At 44.2% G+C, this 14,220-nt stretch overlaps 1 protein-coding gene across 1 annotated transcript; it reads right to left on the bottom strand.

Annotated features, from left to right (window-relative positions):
• Positions 1-969: 969 nt before the first annotated feature.
• LOC142204337 (olfactory receptor 10A7-like) lies at positions 970-14,220 on the bottom strand. The gene is made up of 3 exons (XM_075275648.1): positions 14,092-14,220; positions 3,296-4,214; positions 970-1,091 (listed from the first exon to the last, which is right to left on the bottom strand). The coding sequence occupies exons 1-3, from the start codon at positions 14,218-14,220 to the stop codon at positions 970-972; spliced, it is 1,170 nt and encodes a 389-aa protein (XP_075131749.1).

The raw sequence follows: 14,220 nt of genomic DNA, 5'->3' as shown, positions 1-14,220 counted from the left end.
CAGCTACGAGCTGGAAATGCTGCAACACTGGCGTGGGGAGATGTCAGCAGGCTGTGCTGAAGCTCATCAGCTTGGGGGACAGACAGCACAGTGCCTCCGAGGTCAGGGCTGCCTTTCTTAATGAGACGGCAATGTTTTTTGCCCCACTGCACCTGGGCCCAGGTGCAAGTTGGTGTATGTGATAATGGCCGGAACCTGGTAGCAGATCTGGAGCTTGCCAAATTCAAACACGGACCACACATGGCCTACATTTTCAAATTATTGGTGCAACCGTTTCTAACAACTTACCCCAATTTACACAAGCTACTGGTTACAGTGCAGCACTTGTGCTCCCACTTTGGCAAGTCTACAGTACTTGGTGCTAGCCTCAATACACTCCAGCAACGTCTACATCTGCCTGAAGCACCAGCTGTTGTGCGAGGTCACCACACACTGAATCCCTAGATACCGTATGTTGAGCAGGGTGTGTGAGCTGCAGAGACCTTTGATGGAGTTCCATCTACAACACCCAAGGGTTCATCAAAGTCAGCTCCCTCAGTTTCTGCACCATGAGTTTCCATGGGTGGCAGAGTTATGTGAAATCATATCCCATCATTTCCACTGGACAAGAAACATTAGCATGCGCTCATCACAATTGCTGATATGACAGCTGCGTTAAGCAGGGTGCAGGGTGCAGGGTACAACACCGACCAGGCCCGAGCACCAGGAACAGGTGTTAAAATGGCTAGCGGATAATGCTTATCTGAAGATATGCCTCCACATCATCTGTAGACGTCATCTTTGGTAAAGCACTCTGTATGGCAGCTCAGGCAGTGGTCTGTAGCCTCGGGATCTCTCTTGCACCAGCACACTTTCCTGCTGTCCTCTGGTCTACCAAAGCCTTGCTGAGTTGCATCAGCATCTCCATAGGCCGCATGATCACCTCCTGCTGCTATGATTGCGCTTGCTACTGTTGCCTCTCAGCTTCCATTATGGTGTTTTGCTGTTGTGCCTGAGCCTGCTGCTGCTGTAGGATGACCCATATTGTTTCACAAAGTCCTCCATGTTGGCAGTCTCCTCTTTAATCTCTCCTGCAACTTTTACCCAGGACACTGGAGAGGAAAAAAAATGGTGTATGTCTCTTTGAGACTGTTCAAATTGGGTCTGCTTGCATACTACACCATATGTGGGGAAAGTAGCTCAGCAGAAGCAGTGGTGCGGAACCAAACAGTCAATACAGGGACACAAAATATGCAAAAAAAAAAACTGGTTTATTTAGGAAAAAACTGGACAATAAATAAACCTTTACTTCAGGCACAAAATGAGCAAAGCAAAATAAAAACCTGCTCGTCTGAATGACTAAATAGTAATGTTAACCTAACTATACATGTGGCTTACTATCATCCACACGAACAAAACAAGGACAACTTTGTCTAACCGGACTCAGGTTTACAGGACAGACCCAGATGCCTCCTCTTACTCCATGGATATGCATTGGAGTGCAGAATCTGTAGTCTTTTCTGGCCCAGTAATGAGCCAAGGACTCACACCTGGAGCTGAGGTCTAGTCAAAACCTGGATTAGACCACAGATATAGCACGATTGGGACCCGATGGGATAAGCGCAAGAGTTCTTAAAATGTGCAGTGACCAGCTGTGTGGTATTATTACGCACATGTACAATATGAGTCTAAAGCTGGGAGTGGTACCTCAACTGTGGAAAACATCTTGCGTGGAACCAGTCCCAAAGAAACCCAACCCAATGGACTACAATGACTACAGACCTGTAGCACTGACATCCCACCTGATGAAGGTCCTAGAGAGACTGGTCCTGACACACCTACGCCCTCTAGTGAGCTCCGCTCTGGACCCCCTCCAGTTTGCCTATCGGCCAGGCACTGGGGTAGATGACGCCATCATCCACCTTCTTCACAAAGCTCTCTCTCACCTGGAGAAACCCGGGAATACTGTGAGAATAATGTTCTTTGATTTCTCCAGTGCTTTCAACACAATTCAGCCAGGGCTACTGAGGGAGAAGCTGAACCTTGGTGGAGTGGACCATCACCTGTCCAACTGGATCCTAGACTACCTGACAAACCGCCCTCAGTATGTGAGAGCCCAGGACTGTGTGTCTGACACTGTGATCTGTAGTACGGGGGCAACACAAGGTCCAGTTCTTGCCCCATTTCTCTTCACACTGTACACTGCTGACTTTAAGCACAACTCCTCCAGCTGTAACTTACAGAAGTCCTCCGATGACTCTGCTATAGTAGGCCTTATCACTGATGGCGACGATAGGGAATACAGAGACTTAAACCGGGATTTGGTTGAATGGTGCCAACAGAACCATCTCAGGATTAATGCTGGGAAGATCAAGGAGATGGTGGTGGACTTTGGGAAACAGAGGAGTGCTCCGACCCCGGTGGAGATCCAGGGGACATGCATTGAGATAGTCAGGACCTATAAGTATCTGGGTGTGCTCCTCAATAATAAACTAGACTGGGCTGATCACCTGGAGGCGCTGCACAGAAAGGGCCACAGCAGACTCTACCTGCTCAGGAGGCTGAGGGCCTTCGGAGTCCAGGGGACACTTCTTAGGGCCTTTTTCAACTCGGTGGTTGCTTCAGCTATCTTCTTCGGTGTGGCCTGCTGGGGGAGCAGTATATCAACCAGGGACAGAAATAGACTTGACAGGCTGATCAGGAGGGCCAGCTCTGTCCTGGGGAGCCCCTTGGACCCAGTACAGGTGGTGGGTGACAGAAGGATACTGTCTGTGGTGACCTCCATGCGGGAGAACAAATCCCACCCCATGTATGAGACCTTGATGGGACTTGGCAGCACTGTAAGTGACTGTCTGCTTCACCCCAAGTGTGAGAAGGAGCTATCGCAGGTCCTTCCTTCCAACCATGATCAGGCTGTACAACCTACATCAAACCAAGCGAAGATCACTCCGCACAGAGAACTAAATGACTATGAATGTCCTCCTTCTTTTTTCTCTGTTCCCTAGCTGCTATGGACTCCTAGTATATCTTTCTCAGCATATGTGTGTCTACTACTTCTGTAATATTTACTGTGTATTATCCTGTATCTGTATTACTATGCAGCTGAAACATACTGACATTTCCCCACTGTGGGACTATTAAAGGATTATCTTATCTTATCTCTGATTCCAGTACCCTGCTTGTCACCTTCTCAAATACATTTAAATATTCAAAGTCATACACAGTCATAGATAAGCAAATAAAAGTTTAATAAGCCCTAGAATGTTACACAGTACAACACTTGTGAAGATCATGTTATTGCTAATTTCTTAGATACCAATCTTATGAAGTGTTTCTTCTGCAGCTTTCCTAATGTCTTTGTTTCTCAGACTGTATATAATGGGGTTTATGAAAGGCGTAAACACAGTATATAGCAGGGAGAGGATTTTACCCATGGTCGATGTTTGTCCTTTTGTAGGAACAACATAAACACTGAATAGAGTCCCATAGAATATGGAGACCACAATGAGGTGGGAGCTACAGGTGGAGAAGGCTTTCTGTCTACCAGTACTGGATGGGATCCTTAAGACTGCCCGGACAATAGAAGTATAAGACACTACAATGATGGTAATTGGGACAAAGACAATTGGAATGCTAAGTAAAAATATCTCCATATGAACAACATAGGTGTCGGAACAAGTAAGTTCTAGAATGGGAAGAATGTCACAGAAGAAATGGTCAATGACATTTGCTTCGCAAAATGATAAATTTGCAAGGTTTGTGATGTAAATTAGGATTACACAAAATCCAAGCAACCAACAGACTATGGATAATATGGCAAAATATGTGCGCGTCATGATCGAGTTGTAACGGAGAGGATTACAGATGGCCACATATCTGTCATAAGACATCACAGCGAGGAGGAAACACTCAAATACTTCTGGGGCGCATAAAAAATATAACTGAGTGATACAGTAAACAAAAGTAATGGTCGCCCCATTGTATAGTAGGATGTGGAGCATGTTGGGGACAATATCAGTGACCAACAAGATGTCACTGATGGAGAGTTGTGAGATGAAGAAGTACATTGGAGTGTGGAGGATCTTACTGGTGGACACCAGGGTGATGATCAGGAGGTTCCCACATATTGTCCCGCAGTAAACCACAAAGAAAAGACAGAACAGCGAGATTCTTAAACTTTGTTTGATTTGAAATCCTAAAAGAAAAAACTCAGTGTCGGCCGTCAGATTCTTCTCCTGTATATAAAATACATAATGGTTACGATGTAGCGAAACAGAAATAGCAACAGTCCAAATTCATGTTCTTGTCATGTGTTTTACAAAAATACTACAGAATTTTTTATTTTAGTTATGGAACAAACTTTGAAGCTAATGACTCCCTCTCAAAATAAGAAATAGAAATGTATATTTTTGTAATTTTTTTATTAAATAGATCTTTGTATGATACAGATACTTACTGATAATACATATTTCCCTCATCAAATTTGTAAATTTCATAGAACTTGGGAATATTCCTAAAGAGGATCTGTACAAAATGCTAAATACCATATAAAATGTTCCACTCTCTCTGACTGGATCTAATAAAATCTCATAAAATTTCCTGCCCACTCGTAGAATCAGAGCAAATTTATATATCCTGTAATATATATTATATATAAGCTTCTAAAGGTCTTATTTTTTGGGGAGAAAATTTGAAATAAATTTCAAAAAAATTTCAGATTATTCAGAGGCACAACAGCAACCAAATCGCATATGACATTTAGCATCTTGTACCTGGTGACATCCTCTTTAAGCTGACTTCAATGTGTATCACTATGTAAAGGTTAGCAAACAATACTTGCATCTGAAATTTTTTGCTTCTTGAAATTCATATTCAAATTTAGGAATTCTTTTTGCCAATCTCAATTTTCTTACGAGGAAATGACCCAGGAGGAATAGACAACATCACGGTCATGTTGTGTGAATGTAAGACACGGGGATATGAACCGTAATGCGAAATCTGAATATTTATACACAAAGTAAAGGCAAGGGAACAGGTAGAACGAGCCTGGGGAGACTTTTTGCCTTTGTCTCATGAGTCTCCTTTAAGATAATTTCATATCTCATAATAAACTAATTAACAGATTATGTGAAAAACAAATCCAAATGAAAAAAACAAAAAAAAACAAGATATTGTAAAAAATACATAACATGTACATGTATCAGTGGTCTAAAAAGCCAAAGGGTCACTTGATGAAAGATTTTTTGAGGATTAATTTCTTTTTTTGTAAATAATGTTTTATTGAATTTTTAAAGTGACAACAATGAGCATATACAGTCCTATGAAAAAGTTTGTGCCCCCCTATTAATCTTAATCATTTTTAGTTGTAAATATTTTGGTGTTGGCCATGTCAGTCTGATCTATCTAATAACTGATGGACACAGTAATATTTCAGGATAGAAATGAGGTTTATTGTACTAACAGAAAATGTGCAATATGCATTAAACCAAAATGTGACCGGTGCATAAGTCTGGGCACCTCAACAAAAAAGTGGCAGTAATATTTAGTAGCTCCTCCTTTTGCCTCTAGTCACTTCCTGTAGCTTTTAATCAGTTCCTGGATCCTGGATGAAGGGATTTTGGACCATTCCTCTTTACAATTCGTGTTCAGTTCAGTTTGATGGTCGCCGAGCATGGACAGCCCGCTCTCAAATCATCCCACAGATGTTTAATGATATTCAGGTCTGGGGACTGGGATGGCCATTCCAGAACATTGTTATTGTTCCTCTGCATGAATGCCTGAGTCGATTTGGAGCCGTGTTTTGGATCATTGTCTTGCTGAAATATCCATCCCCGGCGTAACTTCAACTTCGTCACTGATTCTTGGACATTATTCTCAAGAATCTGCTGATACTGAGTGGAATCCATGCGACTCTCAACTTTAACAAGATTCCCGGTGCCGGCATTGGCCACACAGCCCCAAAGCATGATGGAACCTCCACCAAATCTTACAATGGGTAGCAAGTGTTTTTCTTGGAATGCTGTTTTTTTGGACGCCATGCATAACGCCTTTTTGTATGACCAAACAACTCAATCTTTGTTTCATCAGTCCACAGGACCTTCTTCCAAAATGAAGCTGGCTTGTCCAAATGTGCTTTTGCATACCTCAGACAGTGACTCTGTTTGTGGCGTGCTTGCAGAAACGGCTTCTTTCTCATCACTCTCCCATACAGCTTCTCCTTGTGCAAAGTGTGCTGTATTGTTGACCGATGCACAGTGACACCATCTGCAGCAAGATGATGCTGCAGCTCTTTGGAGGTGGTCTGTGGATTGTCCTTGACTGTTCTCACCATTCTTCTTCTCTGCCTTTCTGATATTTTTCTTGGCCTGCCACTTCTGGGCTTAGCAAGAACTGTCCCTGTGGTCTTCCATTTCCTTACTATGTTCCTCACAGTGGAAACTGACAGGTTAAATCTCTGAGACAACGTTTTGTATCCTTCCCCTGAACAACTATGTTGAACAATCTTTGTTTTCAGATCATTTGAGAGCGGCATCCGCTTGTAGTGCGGGCATGCGCAGTGGAGCTCTGCCCAGGCCCGATGCCTGGCAGAGTGAATGAAGAGCCAGAAGACGCCACGGGGACGCTGCAAGGAGAAGACTTCTCGGAGGATCCAGCCCGACCCTTACTCGTGGACTTGGTAAGTGTATTTTGATCGAATGTTGTCTACCCCTGAAATGAGCATTTTCCCCCCATAGACTATAATGGGGTTCGATATTCGATTCGAGTAGTTGAATATTGAGGGGCTACTCGAAACGAATATCGAACCTCTGACTTTTTACTGTTCGCTCATCTCTAATTGATAACAATAATTGCAGCATTACAGACATAGATAAAACTGTGTTTGTAGATAACTGCAGATTGAGCAATGAAAGACACAACAGGAAATGGAACAAGGGAAAGGGAAAGACAATGAGTGCTAGGGGTAGGAGTCAAAGGGTCTGAAAAAGAAAAATCATTTCTAATCAACCAGGGGGTTGCCACAGGTGTGCCCTGGTAGGGTCTTTTGGGAAGGTATACCATGGCACCCACGTACAGGTGAAGTTCTGGTGAGTGTGAAGGTCAAAGTGGGAGAGTTCCTCCATACGTGCTACTTGAGATCCTTTATGTAGAAAATTAGATATTGTGGGAGGCAATTCGGATGCCCAATAAAAGGAAATCAACAATTTGGCAATGCATAGAAGTTGAAGCCAGTGTTTCTTGTGAGATCTGGGGGGAGGGTGGGCCATAAATTCAAAAATATGTCAACCGGGGTCAGGGGTTCGGAGAGTCCACAAATCTGGTTCAGAACCCGCTGAACGAGTGACCAGTAGTGGGATATCTTTTCGCATTCTTACCATATATGCAAATAAGAGCCTGGGGTCTTATGGCAGCACCAACACAAAGGGGAAGTCTCAGGATAGAACTTATGGATTACAATGGGCGTTTTATACCATCTGGTGATCAATTTAAAGCTTGATTCTTGCAAGCATACACATCTAGAAGGGCCCATGGAGTGTTTGAGGACAAATGATCTTTCTTCAGAAGTGAGGGACATTTGAAGTTCTGCCTCCCATTTTTACACATATAAGGAAAAGCTCGGTGCCCAGTTCACGCAGAAGGTTGATGTAAAGAGTAGAGAGAGGTCTTGGTGTACTTTGGTTCCGGAGTATAAGTGCTCTAGCCATGAAATAGTGCGAGTGCAAGGTCCCCGCCTCAGTGCTCCCAGGTAAAGTGCCTTAATATATTGATGTCCAGCTGTCACCAAGCAAGAGGAGGATAAGACACATGAACTATAACCCCACATGGACTATTAAACCCCCCACCCACAAGACCCCAAATAACCCATCCCACCCCCCACACAGCTGTCACCAACTAAGAGGAAGATGAGACCCCACAGCCAGCACTACTACATCTCCGCAGTGCTGTGTGTGTTGAACCATGCTGCACACTCAGCTCTTCTGCATCTCTGTGTGTGCTGAGCTCTGCCGCTTCTCCGTGTAGCAGTGCTGTGTCAGTACTTCTACATCTGAGATCGGACCACAATGGAAACTGCTGTAGGCGGATCTTAGACTCCACCTCCTCTGGCAGAACCAGTATTGATTGGCCAAATGCTATACACTGGCCAATCAACGCTGGTCAATGCATTCCTATGGGAAAACGTCAGCTCGCGCATATCGCAAACTGCCAGGGATCCCGACAAGATAGAGCCCCAAAGAGCTGGGTGAGTAACAATCCCCCTAAATAAAGGTAATCCCTAGCTAACCCTGCCTGTACATCTGTCCCTATCTCACAGTCACATAGTTCACAGTCCCAAATTAATCAAATGTTAAATCCACCATTCGTATAAATTGGAGGTCACCTGATTTCGGCCGCCAATTCCTTTTTCCGATTTTTTTCACTGCCTCTGTTGTCGTAGTTCCTGTCCCACCTCCCCTGCACAGTTATTGGTGCAAAAAACAGGGAAGGTGGGAGGGGATGCAAATTTTTACTGCATTTGCCTCGTGGTGTTTGATTGTAATCGAATACCTCGAACGGCCTGATATTCGATTGAATACGTATTCGTTCCAACGGTGTTCGCTCATCTCTAAACTCCAGAAAGAATATTTCTCAGCAGATAACTTTTGTCTGTTGAGGGTTATTTCAGAGTTCCAGTTACTGGGCTGGATTTTTAGGAATGGCAGGTAGGTTGGCAGTGGGACCTGTCATTCCACCCCCCCCCCTCCAAGCCACATTACGAATTACAAAGTCTTGCAGTTACTGCACTGCAAGACTAACACAAACCAAACTATGTCCATGTGCTCCCAGTAGCTTTCTGGGCTGCACCCACACCACAGCCATCTGCAGTTGTAGAACCACAAGTAGCAGACTGACTAGGTAGGAGATACCTACAAATCTAACTAAGGGGTGGATTCCCACAATTTTAAACAAAAGGGGCCAAAATTCTCACTACCTTCCTAACTAGGCAGCTTACTGCCAAACTAATTTTTTTCACAGACGTGCATATGAGGTTTGAGGCTAGCGTGCTGGGCATCCAAACCAGCCTCTTTAAATGGAGGGAAGGTGGGACCGATCAGCCAGCCCAGGTGCTCAAGCCAGATGCCGATAGGCTGACACAAGTGTCAGTCAGCAGACCGACCACGCCCATCGGCTGCAAGGGGATTAACTCCATGCATGCTGCACTGAACAGTTACAGCGGAAGATGCTGATACTATGGCCGCACCTGCCGCACAGTCCTAACACTCGGCTATTCCCACTGCAGACCTCTCTGAGCCACGTATCAAATCCACCAGAAAAGAATCATTTTTGCAAAAAAAAAAAGCCAGGGACAAAAGATCACATTGAAATTGTAAGTTTAGTCCACTAATTCATTGGTTTCAGTTATGGTTTGTGTATGACTTAGAAGAAGAAGCTCGGCATCCTTAAAATTTACCAATTACTTCATCTTTGACTTTTTTTTTTAAGTCGACACTTCTTTCAAAAATGTTTCCAACCCCTTGTGTACTCAATGATGCTACTTAAAAATTTCCAATACATCTTATGTACCCATCTTCCAAACTGGACTGTCTTCATTTGTAACTAACAATTACAGATGAGAATTTGTAAAGTAGTATAAATGTTATAATAGTCAAAGATGGTTTAGGATCTCGAGGGTTTTCGTAATGCGGTTAAAAAGCATAACTTAGAGATTGGCAATGCTCATGTTACATCTTTCTCATATGATTGAGCTATCCTATCCTTGGGGCTCTACCTCCATAAACCAATGTATCTATCTAGGAGACCCTCTGATGCTTAAACCTAGGTATTTAACGTGACCCTCAGAAGGATGGACTTATCTTAGTTAATTTGTAGAGATGAGCGAGTAGTATTCGATTGAGTAGGTATTCGATCGAATACTACGGTATTCAAAATACTCGTACTCGATCGAGTACCACTCACTATTCGAATGGAAAAATTTGATGCAGAACCAGTGTTGATTGGCCGAATGCTATACAGTCGGCCAATCATCGCTGGTTCTTCTCCTACCTTTAGAAGTCTTCTCCTCGCGGCGTCCCCCGCGGCATCTTCCGACTCTGAATTCACTCTGCCTAGGCATCGGGCATGGGCAGAGCCGACTGCGCATGCCCGCGCTACAAGAAGATGTCCGCTTTGACTGTAAGTGGCCATTTTCTTGTAGTACGGGCATGCCTAGCAGAGTGAATGCCTAGCAGAGTGAATTCATTGCCGAATGATGAAGCGGGGACGCTGCACGGAGAAGACTTCTCGGAGAATGCAGCCCGACCCTCACTCGTGGACTTAGTAAGTTCAGTTTGATCAAATGTTGCCTACCCCTGAAACGAGTATTTTTCCTCCATAGAGTATAATAGGATTCTATATTCAATTCGAGTAGTCGAATATTGAGGGGTTTTTCGAAACGAATATCGAATATCGAGTTTTTAACTACTTGCTCATCTCTATTATAAATAAAATGTATTATTATTATTACTCCTGCAAGGTCAAGCCTTTCAATGACCCTCATAACCTCCTCTAAACCTACTGATGTATTGGAAGTAGAGCTGAGCGAGTACTATTCAAAACTCCCATTTCAAATAGCACACAACCATAGGAATGAATGCACGCAATGCTGGCCGTTTCCATTCATTCCTATAGGTACGTGCTATTCAAAATGGCTGTTTCCAATAGTACTCACTTATCGCTAATAGGATTTTATTCAAATTATCATCTGCAAACAAAGATTTTTGTGGTCTCCATCCCGGCTTCCAAACCCTATCAACACTTGATTTTGTCTCACCTCCACCACCAGGAGAAAAGAGAGCAACCTTATCTAACAGTTATCCATTAGTGGAGCACCACTGGCATATACTATAGAAGCTTTATCAAATACAAGGTTAACCTTGGACCAATCTATAGTTTTCTTCAAAGTCTCCACCAGATCATTCATTTCACACTGTAAAAGGGTTTAGTGGTGTCAAGGGACAGGACAAAAACATCTAATATAGTTGCCCTACCTGGAATAAACCTACTGTAAAGGAATTGCTAGGACAGCAATTCCCCAATAACTGTTTGAACCCTGGGACAGGACACAACAGACAGTGAGCCCTAAGCTGAAGCCCCCCAACTTTCCCTTCCTATTGCCAGGCCCTATCCTACGTAATAGGCGGCAACCACAAAGACAGTCCCTCCCTGTATAGGTGAGACACAAAACACAGACAAGACGGACAACAAAAAAAGAGAGGTCAGCTAGCCAAGGGTCAGTAACAGTTGAGCGATGCAGTGCCAAATCAGAGTCCAAGGAATAGTCAGTGAGGAAAGCCAAAGGTCAAGGATAATAGTGTAGGCAAAAACAGGGACAGTAAAGAGCAAGTATGCACATGGCAATAGCAAGCACTGGTGTGAATGAGAACCAAGGCTATATAGGGAGGAAGAACCCGCTCATGGAGTTGACAGGAAGGCAGGCTGTCAATCACAGGGCAAGGCCAGATTAACCATTAGAGGAGCATTGACAAACAAGGGCAGAAGACGGGTGTGGTGTCAGTACAATCACAGCAGTAGAGCCGTGTTCACACAGTGCGACCAAAAACTTCAAGCCATGAACCAAACTACACATGCCAACTGCGCCGCAGCACGCGAGCAGAAGGTGGTGCAGAGAACCGAATAGGCAAAGATGTTACACCTACATTGTTCAATATGTGTCTATCCATCTTACATGTCTGTCTCAGTCACCGCTCTATCCTCTAGTACAATCTTTAGCTTGTCATACTGCCTAAAGACAAAAATCCTGAAAAGACCCGATGTCGTTTACGAATGAAGAAACATTTACATGGTAATAATTGTGGGTATAAGAATTCATAATATCACTAATACGATTATACTTCCTTAAGGTTTATATTTATTTTAAAGAATGTCAAGCAAATTACAAAATTGTTAAAATTCCTTGGTTACAGCACATACAATATACAGTATTATAATCATTACAATGTGAAACATACAAAGATCCTCCCTCTTGTTGTTACGTTACAAGATGACACTTTTATACATTCTTTCCTCTATGGCTTTCTTAATGTCTTTATTCCTCAGACTGTATATAATGGGGTTGACCAATGGAGTAAACACAGTATATAGCAGGGAGAGGATCTTACTCATGGTGATGGTTTGTCCTTCTGTTGGGACGACATAAACACTGAACATGGTCCAGTAGAAAATGGAGACCACAATGAGGTGGGAGCTAAAGGTGGAGAAGGCTTTCTGTCTACCAGTACTGGATGGGATCCTTAAGACTGCCCGGACAATAGAAGTATAAGATAATACGATGATGGTGGTTGGGATGAAGATAATTGGAAAACTTAGTAAATAAACCTCCAAGTGGATAATAAAGGTGTCAGAACGGGCGAGTTCTAGAATGGAGTGTGGAAAGTGTGTAGTTGATAGGCTGTGATAGTGGGGTAAAACTGTGACTTGGGCTTGTTAGATGCCCCCAGGCATACTTCCCCTGCTGTCCCAGTTACATTGCAGAGGTGTTGGCATCATTTGCTGAGGTGTCATAGTGGACTTGGTGACCCTCCTGAGTCGAATGGTGGGATCCCCTGAAACGAAGCATTTTCTCCCATAGACTATAATGGGGTTTGATATTTGTTTGAATAGTTGAATATTGAGCGGCTATTCAAAACGAATAACGAACTTCAAATATTTCACTATTCGCTCATCTCTAATTATAGTCTATGGGAAAAACATGCTTGTTTCAGGGGAAACCCAAATTCGACCAATTGGAGTCACCAAGTCATGACAACTCAGGAAATAATGCCAACACCTCTGCAATGCAACTGGGACAGCAGGGGAAGCATGTCTGGGGTATCTAACACTCCCAAGTCACAGGATTACCCCACTATCACAGGCTATCAACTAGACACTCCAAACTCAATACAACCTCTATGAAAGTGGAAAAATACTTGGAAACTTTCTTTCCTCTACATTAGTATGGACAGAAAGACAAATTTTAAGCTAAAGAAACATTAGCATGCACCCCTTTAAATCATGTTGCCCATGACAGCCACAGATGGCATAGGCAAGGGGGAACTCAAACAGCACCCACCCTTAACTGTCATTGTGGATGTGTGTGATGTGGTGAGACCTCCAAAAATTAGTTTTCAGGCCCTTGGGGTGAGCCCTCCCATACTTAGCTTCAGGCCTTTGGGGTGAGGTGAGCCTTGTACGAGCAGAGATTGAGGCTCTTGAGGTGAGTTGAGCCTTTCAGGAGCATAATTTTATGCTCTTGCTATGAATTGAGCCTTGTAGGAGCATAAGGCATTAGGACCTTAATGGGGTGGTTTTAAATGTCATTTTTCAACGGTGATGGTGGAGGAGGAGGATGAACTGTTGAGCTGGAGCAGAAACATGGAACTTCATGTTGGGGGGTTTAACACTGGTGGAGATGCAAATCCTGGGTCAATCCATTGGCTGTTCATTTTGATCAGTGTCAGCCGGTCAGCACTGTCAGCTGACAGACGGCTGCGCTTATCAGTAATGATGCCACCGTCTGCACTGAACACCCTCTTAGAACGCTGGCAGAAGGGCAGGACAGCACCTCCAAGGCGTAAAGCACCAGTTCCAGCCACAGTTCCAACTTCGACACATAATACGTGTAGGGTGCAGAGGGATCGAGAGGAAAGGGCTGTGGTCGGCCAGGTACTCCCGCAGCATGCGCCTATACTTGTGCCTCCTGGTGACACTAGGCCCAGGTGCAGTGGCGAAAACCACATTGCCATCTCAACTAGGATGGATCCCTTAACTTGGGGGCAGTGTAAATTCTTTTGCCCAAGCTGATGAGCTTCAGAACGGCCTGTTGACGTCTCCCCACGCCAATGCTGGTGTTTCCAGCTCGCAGCTGGGTTTGATATTACGGCAGAGGAGGAAGAGGTGGAGAAGGAGGAGGAGGATTTGTGAGAACTCCTGCCAGGAATCTTGGGCGGGGAAAGGAGGTAGGCTGCCCCAGTTTGCCACCTGGTCCCAGCCTCCACTACATTCACCCAGTGTGCCGTGAGTGAGATGTAGCGTCCCTGTCCGCATGCACTTTGTGCATGCATTGGTTGTCAGGTGTACCTTAGTGCAAAGTGTGGAACTCAGGGCCCGCCTGATGTCAAGGAACATGTGCTGGTTCAAGGCGGGGACGGCACACTGGGAGAAGTAGAGATGGCTATGGACGACATAGCGAGGTGCCGCAGCTGCCAT

Source organism: Leptodactylus fuscus, chromosome 5 (assembly GCF_031893055.1).
Source record: "Leptodactylus fuscus isolate aLepFus1 chromosome 5, aLepFus1.hap2, whole genome shotgun sequence".
Taxonomy (NCBI): domain Eukaryota; kingdom Metazoa; phylum Chordata; class Amphibia; order Anura; family Leptodactylidae; genus Leptodactylus; species Leptodactylus fuscus.
This window is presented reverse-complemented; position numbering and strand designations above follow the sequence as displayed.

Bases quoted from the DNA above. Each gene is read 5' to 3' on its own strand.
- LOC142204337 (XM_075275648.1), bottom strand. From the start codon at position 14,220: ATGGCAGCTGCGGCACCTCGCTATGTCGTCCATAGCCATCTCTACTTC. The intron at 4,215-14,091 runs GTACACCTGACA...TTTTATATACAG, and splicing joins GTTCCACACTTTGCACTAAG to GAGAAGAATCTGACGGCCGA. The intron at 1,092-3,295 runs GTATCTAAGAAA...TTTCCTCTCCAG, and splicing joins AGAAACACTTCATAAGATTG to TGTCCTGGGTAAAAGTTGCA.